Raw genomic sequence first — 14,324 nt, 5'->3', positions numbered from 1 at the left:
TCCACACTGTATCACTCTATGACTCTATGCTGCAGTCCTTCTGGTGAGGATGCTGTTGGGGAAGGAGTTCTAGGTTTAGAAGAGTGAAAGACCTGTTAATATGTTTCCCAGTCAGGATTGTGACTCAGCGGGGAACCTGCAGGAGGTGGTGTTCCCCTGCGCCTGCTGCCCTTTTCCCTCCTGGCGTCGAGGTCGGGGATAGGGAGGGCAGCTGAGAAGGGCCGAGACTATATCATTTATATCGTTTAGGAATGTGCAAAACACACGGCAGTTATTATGCATGCTGGAACGGCTTGACTCTTGTCCCCCCAGAAACTGCTGTCTTGCCCCTTTGCCAGAGGATGGGGTTGGGGAGAAGTACAGTCAACGTAGGCAGGAATTGCAACAGAAGGCAATTAATTCTCTCCTCCATCAGTACTGGCAGTCCCATGCCTTCCTGCAAAGGGCAGCAGGAGCAAGGGTCCCGATAAGGGCAGGACTGCAGTAGTTCAAGCCACTGGCTATCTGCCACTCCTCGAGAGTAAATAAGGATGGATGAGCAATAAATGCTGGCCCTGAGAAATGGATTTAAAAAATGAAATCCTGGCCGTTCCCTTATCCCACCTGTGGTCATACTAAATGCTGTACTCTTTAGCACTCAGGTTTGGAGCAGATGGACTATAATAAATGCTGCCGTTTCAGTCAGATCTTATCAAAAACTGGGACAGTTCACCGCTCAACATGCTGATAAGAATTCAGGAAGTCATGTTTCAGCTGTATAGAGCTTTGGTTAGACCTCATTTGGAGTATTGTGTGGAGTTCTGGTTGCCCAATTACAGAAAGGATGTAGGCTTTAGAAAGTTGCAGATGAAGTTTATCAGAATGCTTCCCAGATTAGAGGATACGAGGGAGTAGGTGAGAGTGGATTAACTTGAATTATTTTGTCTTGAGCATTGGAGGCTTTGGGAAGACCTGATAGAAATATATAAATATATGAGAGGCATAAATAGAATGGAGTCAGAACTTGTTTACTGGGGTGGCAATGTCAAAGACGAGAGGGCATAGCTTGAAGATCAGAAGGGCAATTTTAAAAGAGATGTGCGAAGCAAATTATTTTACACAAAGAGTGCTGGTGGCCTAGAACATCCTGCTAGAGGTGGTGGTGGTGGGGGCAGACACCGTGGTGGCATTTAAGAGGCTTATAGATAGCTGCATGGATATGCAGGGAACGGTAGGTTGTGAATCGTATGCAGACAGAAATTTAACTTGGCATTATGTTTGGCACAGAAACTGTGGGACGAAGGGTCTGTTCCTATGCTGTAATGTTCTATGTATAAGAAAAAACTGCAGATGCTGGTTTAAATCGAAGGTAGACACAAAAAGCTGGATTAACTCAGCGGGACAGGCAGCATATCTGGCAACGTTTCGGGTCGAGACCCTTCTTCTGTACTCGTTCTATGTTCCATGTGTACATAGATACACCAAACCCCAATCACATTAGACACAGATACACCACACCATAATAATAAACATTATATATGCATAAGCCACATGGTAAAAACAAGCAAATTACATAGATTCACCTCACTGCAATTAAAAAAAAACTGCACAGATGGACTACACCATAATAACAGGCAAATTACACAGGGAGTAATGTCAAACACTGTAAACTGCAACACAGTCCAGAACAGTCATGCACAGCCAGAGGAAACACAGCAAGCAGGCAGCCCGTCCAGGTGCAGAATGCCACATCCAAATGGAATGATGGTTGAACAGTCAGTGTGGAGAGCAAGTGCTAGGTCAAGGCCTGTTGAAGCAAAATTCACGGCCACACTCTCACACTCCGCAAGCACCATCATCATTCTCCCACTCATCACCCTTCTCAGCCCACACCCTAGACTGGGGATAGACGCAGAAGGAAGATCCCTCCACACTGTCCCATCACACTCCCAGGGCACAGGTTTGTCTCAGAGTAAGCGCCCTCTACAGTGTCCCATCACACATTCAGGGTCGAACATCGAGAAGAGCTCAATCGGTGAGCTGTAAGAAAACGCTAGAATTTGGTGAGACTTTGGAAGTCAGCTATGACAATGGACTATAAAGGTTTTCCTTTCAGGAAACTACTGCTTTGCAAGGCTTTTGTCTTTGTTTTCAAGTATTGTGGGCGGGGCATGGTTGACAGAATGTCAAAATTAACTTGTAAGCTCTGGTGGGAACTGAGACGGACTTAATTTTGATTGTTCACATCAGTTGTACTCCGTCACTCCCATTGTCTCGCTCAGTTTGCTGGGTGATGATGATTTTCGGCGATGCCTTGGGCTTTTGTGAGATCTGGGGAAGCAGACTTCTTCTGAAGCTGCAGAATCGGCACAGAAAATCAACACGGAACAATCCTGCGGGAATTGGAGGAGCAAATATGCCAAGAGATTGCAGGCAGCTGTATGGCTAATAAGGTAGTTATACTGGGGGATTTTAATTTTCCCAATATAGACTGGGACTGTAATGGTGCCAAGAGCTTGGATGAGGTGGAATTTGTAAATAGTGTTCAGGAAGTTTCCTTTAACAATATGTCGAGAAGGCATGGCTGGGTCGACTCTTATGAAATTGGGAAGGGTAAGTGTTGGTGGGCGAATCTTTTGGGATCAGCAATCACTGTTCTATTAGCTTTAAGATACGAATAAAGACAGGGCGGGCTATAGGGAGAGATAGAGCAGGGTAGGACTTTATTCCTTGGAGAGCAGGAGGATTAGAGGTAATCTTATAGAGGTGCATAATATCATGAGGTTGTGGCGGATCAGGCCACTCCTTGGGTCAGCCCCCTCGTTACGTGACGGACAGGCGTAAGGGGTTAAAAGCCAGCCCATGGGGAGGCGTGGCTCATCCCTAGGTGGACTACGCTGTGAGCAGGAGCTCACAGCCTAATAAAGAACCTTACCTAAAACTGCCTGGCGTCTTGCCTTTTCTCTGGCCTCCGCCAGGCCACTACATTGGTGACCTCGACACATCACGCGTCGTGATGTCGCGCAATAATGCGCAACCCGGTCCTGCCGACCTCGATGCCGTCTCCCTCAAACTCCCGACCCTGTGGACCGAAGAGCCTGAGGTCTGGTTCCAGCAGGCAGAGGCACAGTTTGCTGTGCGAGGGGTAACCGTTGACCTAACAAAGTATTTCTATGTCGTCGGCGCCCTGGACCAGGAGACAGCAAGGCGAATAAAGCCCTACCTAAACGACCCCCCCGCGGCTAACAAATATGCGGGCCTCAAAGAACTCCTTATCAGGAAGTTCGGCCTCAGCGACGCCGAGAGGGCAACTCGAATTATGAGCAGGGGGGGGCTCGGGGACCGACGGCAGTCGGCCCTTCTGGAGGACATGCTCGCCCTTATGGGCGACCACCCGCCCTGTTTTCTATTTAAGCAAGCCTACCTTCGGCAGCTCCCAGTCGACCTCCGCTCTCAGCTCGCTGGGGACCCCTTCACCGACACGCAGGGGCTGGGCGAGCGCGCTGACCAGATATGGATGTCCCGTCGGGAGGACCTGGAAGCGCTGGCCGTCTTTCCCGCGGCGTTGGAAGGCCAACAGCAAGCTGGGGCCGCCGTCGACCCCGTTTCAGGGCGACCCCCGCGGCGAAATCCGGCCGCCATCGGGCACCCCGGTGCCGGCACGCCCTTCTCGCACGGCCCGCCGACAGTTCAGCCAGACGCCACCAGAGGTCGCTGGTGGTCGGCCCAAGCAGCACCACCTCCAATACCGCTGGAGGCCACCGGAGGTCGCTGGTGGGCATCCCAGTCTGCACCACCACCGGACACCAGCAGAGGGGGCTGGTGCTATTATCACCGTCGTTGGGGACCGAATGCCAAGCAATGTCGCCTACCTTGTGCCTTTCCGGGAAACGCAAGGGCCGGCCGTCAGTGATTCCTTCGGCGGCCGGCCAGATCCATCGCGTGTTCGCTCGGGATCGCCGCACCGGGGGTCGGTTCCTCGTGGACACTGGAGCAGAGGTGAGCGTCCTACCTCCTTCCACCGCCGATATCCATACGGGCAAACGCGGCCCCCTCCTCACTGCGGCGAACGGTAGCCCCATCAATACTTACGGGGTCTGCCAGCTCGCCCTTAACTTCGGCAACAGCTGGTTCACGTGGGGGTTCGTCATTGCCGATGTTTCCCAGCCGCTGCTGGGCGCCAACTTCCTGCGGGCGCATTCCATGCTCGTGGATGTCAGGCGGTAGCGCCTGGTGCACTCCAGCACGCTGAGGCCGGTCTCCCCCAATGTCGGACCCCTGTCGTCCGTGGATGCGACGTACGCGTGCATCCTGGCGGACTTCCCGGACATTGTGGAAACCCACTTCTCCTCCTCCGCTCCCAAGCACGGGGTGCAGCATCACATCCCCACCACCGGGCCACCCGTGCACGCCCGAGCGCGGCGTCTCGCTCCAGACAAGCTCCGTCTAGCTCGAGAGGAGTTTCGTCAGATGGAGTCAATGGGCATCGTGCGCCCCTCCGATAGCCCGTGGGCGTCACCACTCCACTTGGTCCCCAAGGCGGACGGGGGCTGGCGACCATGCGGGGACTATCGGCGCTTGAATGACGCGACCGTTCCCGACAGGTACCCGGTTCCGCACATCCAGGACTTTAAAGCCCACCTGGCCGGAGCATCCGTGTTCTCCAAGGTGGACCTGGTGCGTGGGTATAATCAAATCCCGGTCCACCCCGATGACATCCCCAAGACTGCCATCATCACTCCGTTCGGCCTATTCGAGTTTCTACGGATGCCGTTCGGGTTGAAGAACGCCGCACAGGCCTTCCAACGGCTTATGGACTGTGTGTGCCGTGGCCTAGAATTCGTCTTTGTTTACTTGGACGACGTACTCGTGGCCAGCCGCTCGAGGCAGGAGCACTGCACCCACCTCCGCCAGCTGGGTAAACGCCTCAGCGAGTACGGTTTGTCCATTAATACGTCCAAGTGCCGTTTTGGGGTGACGACCATCGATTTCCTCGGCCATCGGGTGACCCCACAAGGGGTGGTACCTCTTCCGGACAGGGTCGACGCTGACCGCCGGTTCCCCCGACCGACCACTGTCAAGGGCCTGCAGGAATTCGCCGGGATGATTTCGTTCTATCACCGCTTCCTGCCGGCAGTAGCCCGAACTATGCGGCCACTCTTCCACCTCATGGCTGGTCGCCGCAAGGAGGTCGAGTGGGACGACGAAGCAGGAGCGGCGTTTGAGCATGCTAAGGAGGCCCTGGCCAGGGCCACGATGCTCGTCCATCCCAAGGAGGATGCCCCAACCGCCCTGACCGTGGACGCTTTTGAGGTGGCGGTCGGTGCGGTGCTGGAGCAGCACATCGACGGGTGTTGGCGGCCACTCGCCTTCTTTAGCAGGCACCTCAGCGGGGCCCAACGGCGTTACAGCGCGTTCGACCGTGAGCTCCTCGCCCTCTACCTCGCGGTACGCCACTTTCGGTACTTCCTGGAGGGGAGACCCTTCACCGCATTCACAGACCACAAGCCACTCACCTTTGCTTTCGCCAAGGTTTCGGATCCGTGGTCTGCGCGGCAACAAAGACAATTGGCGTATGTGTCGGAGTACACCACCTCAATTCGGTTCGTGGAGGGAAAAAACAACAGGGTGGCCGACGCCCTGTCTAGACCCGCGATCCACACCGTCCTACAAATGGCCGGGGGGATCGATTATTCCACCCTAGCAGCCGCACAGCTGGGGGACGAGGAGATGGCCGCCTATCGTACAGCCGTGTCCGGCCTGCAGCTGGAGGACATTGTCTGTGGCCCCGGGGATACAACGCTGTTGTGCGACACCTCTACTGGCCTGCCGCGGCCCATCGTCCCTGTCGTCTGGCGTCGCAGGGTATTCGAGGTGCTCCACGGGCTGTCTCACCCCTCCATTCGGGCGACGGTGGCCCTTGTAGCCTCCCGCTTCATGTGGCAAGGGCTGCGTAAGCAGGTCGCACACTGGGCACGCACCTGCATCCCGTGCCAAACTGCAAAAATCCAGCGACACGTGCGTGCGCCTCTGCAGGAGTTTCGTGTCCCTCGGCAGCGCTTCGACCACATTCATGTGGACATCGTGGGGCCGCTGCCGCCGTCCCGGGGCATGACCCACCTCTTCACCGTGGTCGATTGCTTCACGCGGTGGCCGGAGGCCATTCCGCTGGCGGACACCTCGACAGCCACCTGCGCGCGGGCCTTGGCGGCGCACTGGATCGCCCGGTTCGGAGGTGCCACTGGACATTACATCCGACCGGGGGCCGCAGTTCACTTCGGAACTGTGGTCGGCCATGGCAAGAGTCTTGGGTGTCCGCCTACACCACACTACGGCGTACCATCCACAGTCGAACGGGTTGGTGGAACGCTTTCACCGCCAGCTGAAGGCTGCCCTGAAGGCTCGGCTCACGGGCCCAGACTGGGTGGACGCCCTGCCGTGGGTTTTGCTGGGGATCCGCACCGCACCCAAGGAGGACTTGGCCTCCTCCTCCGCCGAGTTGGTGTACGGGGCCCCCTTGACGGTTCCCGGCGAGTTCATCCCACCGGCGCAGGGTCGAGTGGAGCAGCCTTCTGACGCCCTGCAACGTCTTCGGCAGACGGTGGGCAGGCTGGCACCTGTGCCCACGTCACGTCATGGGACCTTCCATCCACACGTCCCTGCCGCTCTGGAGGACTGCCAGTTTGTGTTCCTGCGCAGGGACGCACACCGATCACCTCTCCAGCGGCCGTACAAGGGCCCCTTCCGGGTCCTGCAACACGGCTCGGCCACATTCGTTCTGGACATGGGGGGTCGCAGCGAGACTGTTTCGGTCGCACGGCTGAAGCCGGCACACGTGGACATTGATCGGCCGGTGCCGGTTGCGCAGCCCCGCCCGCGCGGTCGCCCCCCGTCCACGTTACCCCCCGCCAGTGTCTGTTACGACCCCTCCACCTGTCGGTCAGTCGCTGGTCCCTGCGCCGGTCATGGTGCGCACCCGGGCTGGTTGCCTCGTGTGCCCTCCTGTCCGTTTTGTACCTCCGGTTCTTGGGGGGGGGGGGGGGGTCCTGTGGCGGATCAGGCCACTCCTTGGGTCAGCCCCCTCGTTACGTGACAGACAGGCGTAAGGGGTTAAAAGCCAGCCCATGGGGAGGCGTGGCTCATCCCTAGGTGGACTACGCTGTGAGCAGGAGCTCACAGCCTAATAAAGAACCTTACCTAAAACTGCCTGGCGTCTTGCCTTTTCTCTGGCCTCCGCCAGGCCACTACAAGGTAATTAGGTAGGGTAAATGCACAATCTTTTACTCAGAGTAGGGGAATCAAGGACACGGATATAAGGTGAGGTGGAGAAGATTTAATTGGAACCTAAAGGGCAACTATTTTTATACAAAGGGTGGTGGGTGTATGGAACACGTTGCCAGAGGAGGTAGTTGAGGCAAGTACTATCACAACATTTAAAGGACATTTGGACAAGTACATAGTTAGGATAGGTTTACAAATATATGGGACAAATGCAGGAAGGTGAGACTAGTGTAGATGGGGCATGTTGGTTGGCGCGGGCCGGTTGGGCTGAAGGGCCTGATTCTACGCTGCATGACTCTATGAATATGGGAAGTGGGGGAGGGGGGGATATGGGGGAAGGAATATGGGGGGGGGGGGGGGCAGGAAAAAGAGTCTGGGAGTCCACGTGTCCTGGGGTTCAGCAGGGGCCTGAGACGTCAGGCAACAGGACAAAGTTACGGTGGCAAAGGATTCCCCCGTAATGGAGGTTTCTGAGACTGCAGTTGGTCAAAAAGGAGACACACATTCTCCAAGTCGTGGATGACCTTGAGGTACAGGGGCCCCAGAGGGGGTGATTATTCCCATCAAGACCCTATGCTCGGGTATCACGGCCACTGGGTTGAAGGATGCAGTACAGAAACCACCTGAGGAGATTTGGCTATGGGGTGAGATTGAGATTGTGTGCCCAGTTGACTGGTTCCCCTTTCCTCTCTGCCTGTGTGCGTACAGGTGGTGGTGCTTTGCCTGCAGATACCTGTACACCGAGCACCCTCCTACATGGGTAGGAAAGAACTGCAGATGCTGGTTTAAATCAAAGAAGGGTCTCGACCCGAAACGTCACCCATTCCTTCTCTCCAGAGATGCTGCCTGTCCTGCTGAGTTACTCCAGCATTTTGTGTCTACCCTCCTACATGGCATGTGTTGGTAATGTATGTTCTCCACCAGGGTCATTGCCTTCTGGTCTCCTGGTAGTGGGCATCTGCTGAACTGATACTTGTGATTATGGAATTAAAACTCATGTGAAAAGGGTAAAATAAGGCATGCATAGACAATATTCTAATCTATATGTTTTTGTGGTGATATTTTAATAAAGGTATTATAAAATGAAACAGGGCTGTGAATAAAGGCTAAAAAAGATCATGGGGAAAAAAACAGGTTAGACAGAGTAAAGCTCCACGTAGGCAGTCCTGATACACCCCAAACGCTGGGACAGCATGGATGACATACAGAGTAAAGCACCTCAAAACTATCCCATCAAACAAGGCTGGGGCAGCATGGATCAGATACAGAGTAAAGCACCCTGACACTGTCCCATCAAATAGTAGTTGGGAAAGCAGGCTTTAGAAAGATTAAACCTCCCTCTTCCATATTTCACCCACACAAGGCTGACATTCATACTTACTGCCCAACTATAACCTTTCCATGTGAGACACGGACTCAGTTCAACGTCACAGTCAATCCTATCGTAGCACTTGCGCCGACTCTGACTGTACACCGTAACAAAGTGAAGTCACAAATGAAAGAGAGAGAGCATGAGCTGCATCCATGAGAGAAGAGACTTACCGAGAAGTTCTACAGGGAGGGGAGGAAAGGAGGAAAGGAAGATGGTCAGTGGAGGTAATGGGAAAAGCAGTATTAGTGACCGAGGACAATTCATTACGGAGGAGGGTGTGTGCAGACAAAGTGACACGACTGACTGAGTATCGGCACCTATAACCACATCCCTTCTAACGCCACAGCTGAGGGTGATCTTGTTGGAGTTATTTCATCATCGTCAGTCATCCGTCCATCTGAGATCCAGAACCCGGCAAACAGGTCAAGGATGTCACCCGAGTAGAGAGCAGCCCCCAGCACTCAGGGAGGTGCAGTGCCCTGGGTAATGCCCAGTGTTTAGAGAGGGGCAGTGGTCCGGGTAATGCCCTGTATCCAGAGAGAGGCAGTGGCCTGTATAATGCCCATGGTCGTGAGAGGGGCAGTGGTCTGGGTAATGCCCAAGATCCAGAGAGGGGTACTGGGTAATGTCCCAGTGTCCAAAGAGGGGCAGTGTCCTGGGTAATGCACAGTGTTCAGAGTGGCCAGGTCCTGTTACTGACCAGTGTCCAGAGAGCAGCAGTGTCCTGGATAATGCTCAGTGCCCAGAGTAGGGCAGCGGTCTGGATTCTGACCAGTCCAGGGAAGAACGATGCCCTGGGTAATGACCAAAGGGCTGAGAATTTGCTGTTTGAAGTCTCACAGGAACATCGGTACGTCCAGATTTATGAGGTTTATACACTGATCAACTCTCATGCACTTATAGCACTGTTGAGGCAGGTCAGTGCAAACTCAAACCCATTAACAGATCCACTCACCTTTCCGTGCTTTCTTCTGAAGTTTGAGAGTGTCAGATGATTTCTTCTTAATCTCATGTCGAGCTCTCTTATACTCTGAAAATGAAAAAGCAATGTTTAAATGTGGGTTGGGAAATCAGTGCTATTTAAGTAATGACAGTTCCAGCATGCAGCAATGTTGGAAATCTTTCCCGCTAACCGGCCACCCCAACCACTGGGACTCCATACACTGGAAATGGGGGAGGTTTCAATCCATTGGGGTTCTATAAACTGGGAATGGGGTAAGATTTCAGTTCATTGGGATTCGATAGTTTGGAATGGGATAGGTTTAATTCTATTGGGATTCAACAGACTGGGAATGGAGGAGATTCAGTCCATTGGAATTCTATACAGAAAGAAAGAGAAGAGATTTAAATCCAATGGGATTCTATAAACCAGGAACAGGGGTGGTTTCAATCCATTGGGAACTTTTACACTGGGAATGTGGAAGGCGTTAATCCATTGGGATTTTATAACTGACAATAGGATTTGCTCTATTGGGATTCAACAGTGAGACTGAATGGGAAAAGTCTGATTCTCTGAAATTCTACATATGGAATTAATAGGATAGGGTTTGATTCTCTGAAATACTACATATGGAATGAGGTTTGGAGAGATATGGACCAAACTTGGGCAAAGGAGTGTAGCTTAGATTTGGCATCTTGGTTGGCATAGACGAGTTGGGTCAAAGGACCTGTTTCAGTCCTGTATGACTTATGAGTCTATGAATGGACAGGGTTTGATGCTCTTCACACTAGAAATACTTTTCTAGTGTTTGAGACGCCATGTGTTCAGGGTGAATGAGACAAGGTCAGGTACAATGAGATTCTATATGTTGGGAGTGACCAGGATGGAGTTTGCCCCTTTAATGAATGTGCTAGAAAAAAAAACATGGTGTGTATGATTGGTGATGTATTAAATTAACTCCCAAGACTTGGTTGAACAGGACCCAACTGTCCATTATACAACATCAGTGACAGAGGGCACAGTGGGCATACGGTAGTGAACCAGGTAGAATTACCACTTCACAGCTCCACTGACTCGGGTTCAATCATGACTACAGCTGCTATTTGTACGTTCCCCCTGTGACCATGTGCTTTTCCACTAGGTGCTAGAGGTTTCACTCTCACATAACAAATACATTAGGGCTAGTAGGTTAACTGGTCCCTGTAAATTATCCCTCATCAGAGATACGTGGCTAAAGAATCAACAGGGATTTGTTGTAGGGTTACAGAGAAATAAGAATGGGGGAAATGAGACTGATGGGACTGCTCTACCTGGAGATAGCATGGACCCGATGGATGAATGACCTTCCATTGTGATATCATAAGAAACACACCATGAATTAAGATTTCAATTAATAAAATAAAATTCAAACAATAATAAGACCTACATGGAAACTTAGTAGTACCCTAAATAACTGCAGTTTCTCCTGCACTGCCTGGTTTTAATGGATTAATGTTCATTTGTGGGAATTGAAAAGAATAAAATGGAGCATCTTCAACACCGACTAAGTGGTCAGCCCTGCGGGTCAGGATGTTGTGACAAATTTATCCCCAAACGTTTTATTGCACTTAGCCAGACACAACACTGGAAACTGGTGCTTGAGAGAGGAGTTGAAGGCAACTGAACCCCAGGGGGCGATGTAGGACAGAGATCTGGATCTGGGAGTCCACCAGAGGTTGGATTGTGGAGAGAAGGCAGAGAGAAGGAGGGGGACAAAGAGCTCTGCTTGTACCTTTGGCATGGTCTTTGTCCAGCTGGTTGGCAGATTTTTTCCAGTCCTCAATTCTCTCTTGTAACGGATTTATCAGGCTCTCCATCAGAGCGCTAGGGAGAGAAACAGGAACAAAATAACCACCTGAGAGAAAGGGGGAGAGAGATAACGCATGGGGAAGTGGGGGGGTGAGAGTTGTGGAAAGAGAGGAGGGGAGAGAAAAGAGGGTAGAGAGAGTAAGGAAAGAAAGGGAGAGAGGGAGCAGGAGAGAGGGGGAGAGAGAAAGAAAAGAGAGCAAGTGAGAGCATGTTCCCAATGTTGGGGGAGTCCAGAACAAGGGGCCACAGTTTAAGAATAAGGGGTAGGCCATTTAGAACGGAGATGAGGAAGAACTTTTTCAGTCAGAGAGTGGTGAAGGTGTGGAATTCTCTGCCTCAGAAGGCAGTGGAGGCCAGTTCGTTGGATGCTTTCAAGAGAGAGCTGGATAGAGCTCTTAAGGATAGCGGAGTGAGGGGGTATGGGGAGAAGGCAGGAACGGGGTACTGATTGAGAGTGATCAGCCATGATCGCATTGAATGGCGGTGCTGGCTCGAAGGGCTGAATGGCCTACTCCTGCACCTATTGTCTATTGCATATTGTCTATAAAAGAGAGCAAGAGAGGGAGTTAGTGAGGAGAGGAAGGGAGCGAGAGTGGAATGGTGTATGGGTGGGACAAGAGGAAGGGAGGGCGAGAAAGATGGGGGAGGGAGAATGAGACGGATAGAGAAAATGGAGAGAGGAGATAGAGAGAGGAGGTAGAGGAGAGGGAATGGGAGAGAGAAAGAGGAAGCAAGTGGGAGAGAGCGAGAGGAGGGTGTGACAGAGAGTATAAGAGAGAGAAAGAAGGTGTAAGAGAGTGAAGGGTTAAGAGAGCGGGAGTGATAAGAGAGCAAGAGAGAGGGGAAAATGGAAAGAGAAAAAAATGGAGGGAGGGAAAAAGGGAATGTTCAAGAGAGGGATAGAACAAGAGTGGGATGGAGCAAGAGTGGAAGAGAGTAAGGGAAAGGGAGGGAGCATTAGAGAAAGGGAGGAAGGTTGGAAGGGAGCCATATGGAGAGGGGGAGAGTGAGAGGGAGGGGGCGAGAGGGGAGGAGAAAGAGAGGGCAAGGGAGTGAGGGGAAGAGATGGGGGGGATGAGTGGGAGAGATGGGGGAGGAGAGAAAGAGGGAGGGAGGAGAGAGGTGGAGGAGGGAGAGAAAGAGAGAAAAATGAGGGAGGAGAGGGAGGGAGGAGAGAGGTGGAGGAGGGAGAGAAAGAGAGAAAATGAGGAAGGAGAGAAAGAGGGAGGGAGGAGAGAGAGGTGGAGGAGGGTGAAGAGAGAGAAAAATGGGAGAGGGGGACAGGAGGAGAGAAAGGGAAGGAGGTGGGAGTGGAAGAGAGAGGGTGAGGGCAGGGAGGGAGGAAGAGGGAGAGAGTGAGAGAGAAAAAAAAAAAAGGGAGAGACAGGAGAGAGAGGGAGGGAGGAGAGAGAGTACTGCCAAAGAATTTGCTTAGTAAGGAGGCCTCATTCACCAGAGACCAAAACATGGAACCTGTTTTGGGATAAGCTTGCTACCTTTTCATATGGTTTGATAGGAATCCCGTCCTGCTGCACTAGCTCCTGAAGCCTGCCGCCTTTGCAGCAGTTCACATGGACTCTCCCCTCACTGCTCATCTCCCAGTTCATTCCTGCATCACTGGTCATTCTTAGGGACTAGTGGGAAGTGGCAGACAAATACAACACAACCTGTGCCCATGAGGGGGATGTCTACCCAATTTCCTCCCCCTTTGCCCCTGAGAAGCACTGTGAAAGCCCTTACATTCTTTAGGTCCTCAGTCAGACATCCATTGTAGAACCCACGACTCACTCCCCAACCCCAATGTGACACCTCCAGCCCAGGCCCCGACTGAATGCCAGTCCGAGATCAGGCAACTGATCTTAAATGGTTCACACACCACACTCGGGACTGGAAATATCTTGCTCGCTCTCTGCTGTTCCTAACCTGTATCTTGGTTCATCTAACCAACCCACACTCCCGGCAGCTCCTTCATTTGAGGGGGTGAGGAAAGCGGTCACTCTTGCTTCCGAAGGCGAGTGGGGATGTGCGATAAGCGCTGGCCTCACAAGTGAACCCCTAAACCCTTCGCCCACCAAAGACCAGTTGATCGCCGCTGAATAAGGAGGCACTGACTTGGTGAAATGGCGGAGCTTGGCTTCGATGCTTCGATGTCTCATACACATCCGGGTCAACGCCGAGCCGATGTCCCGTGTGGCACCTGGGGAAAGAAAACACTTTGGGTCAGGCAGTTCCAACCTTGGCCAGCAATGGTCAAGCCTTTGCTTCCCATCACAGCTCCTGGAAGGGGAATAAATCAGACAAGAACAAAAACACAAAGTGGTGGAGTAACTCAGCAGGTCAGGCAGCATCTCTGGAGGACAGGAACAGGTGACATTTTAGGTCAGGAACCTTCTTCAGACTGAATGTATGAGGGGGGGGGGGGGGGGGAGGGGGAGAAAACTGGAAAAGAGGTGGGGATGGTACAAAGCCTGGTGAGTGATAGGTGGTAACAGGTGGGTGGGGGGTAGGGTTGATTAACAATTGGATGGACAAAGGCGAGAGATGAAAAGGGATGTAAAATAAGGAGAGAAGAGGGTAAAATGTAAAACCCGAGGAATGGATAAACATGGAAGTGGAAGGAGACGGTGAAGTGGGGGCAGGATAGTGGGAGACGTGGGTGCACACCAAGGTGGGGCACAGGGGGAATTCAATGCTCATACTGTTGGATTGAAAGCTACCCAAGTGGAATATGAGATGCACTTCCTCCAGATTGCGTGTAGTGGCCTCACTGCCATTGGAGGAGCCCCAGGGCAGAAAGGTCAGGTCAGGTCAGTATGGGAATGGGAGGGAAGTTAAAATGGTTGACAACCTTGACATAAAGTGGTCTAGAGGATGTAGCTCAAATGTCTGGCGAAATGGTCATCT

At 52.5% G+C, this 14,324-nt stretch overlaps 1 protein-coding gene across 18 annotated transcripts in view; it reads right to left on the bottom strand.

The window, feature by feature from the left end:
* mtss1lb (MTSS I-BAR domain containing 2b) overlaps window positions 1-14,324 on the bottom strand; it is a 131,470-nt gene that overhangs the window by 25,083 nt on the left and 92,063 nt on the right. For 11 of the 18 annotated variants that reach the window (XM_078400597.1, XM_078400598.1, XM_078400601.1 and 8 more), the window contains exons 4-7: window positions 13,533-13,617; window positions 11,344-11,435; window positions 9,588-9,662; window positions 8,803-8,811 (exon numbers count right to left, since the gene is read on the bottom strand). In XM_078400597.1, coding sequence (XP_078256723.1) covers window positions 8,803-8,811; window positions 9,588-9,662; window positions 11,344-11,435; window positions 13,533-13,617 — 261 coding nt within the window. The remainder of the gene's footprint in view (window positions 1-8,802; window positions 8,812-9,587; window positions 9,663-11,343; window positions 11,436-13,532; window positions 13,618-14,324) is intronic. The other 7 variants (XM_078400599.1, XM_078400603.1, XM_078400605.1 and 4 more) reach the window with 1 other exon arrangement.

This window comes from Rhinoraja longicauda, chromosome 6 (assembly GCF_053455715.1).
Source record: "Rhinoraja longicauda isolate Sanriku21f chromosome 6, sRhiLon1.1, whole genome shotgun sequence".
NCBI classification, from domain to species: Eukaryota; Metazoa; Chordata; class Chondrichthyes; order Rajiformes; family Arhynchobatidae; genus Rhinoraja; species Rhinoraja longicauda.
Note: the sequence above shows the minus strand (reverse complement) of the source record. Positions and strands in the feature narration are given on the sequence as shown.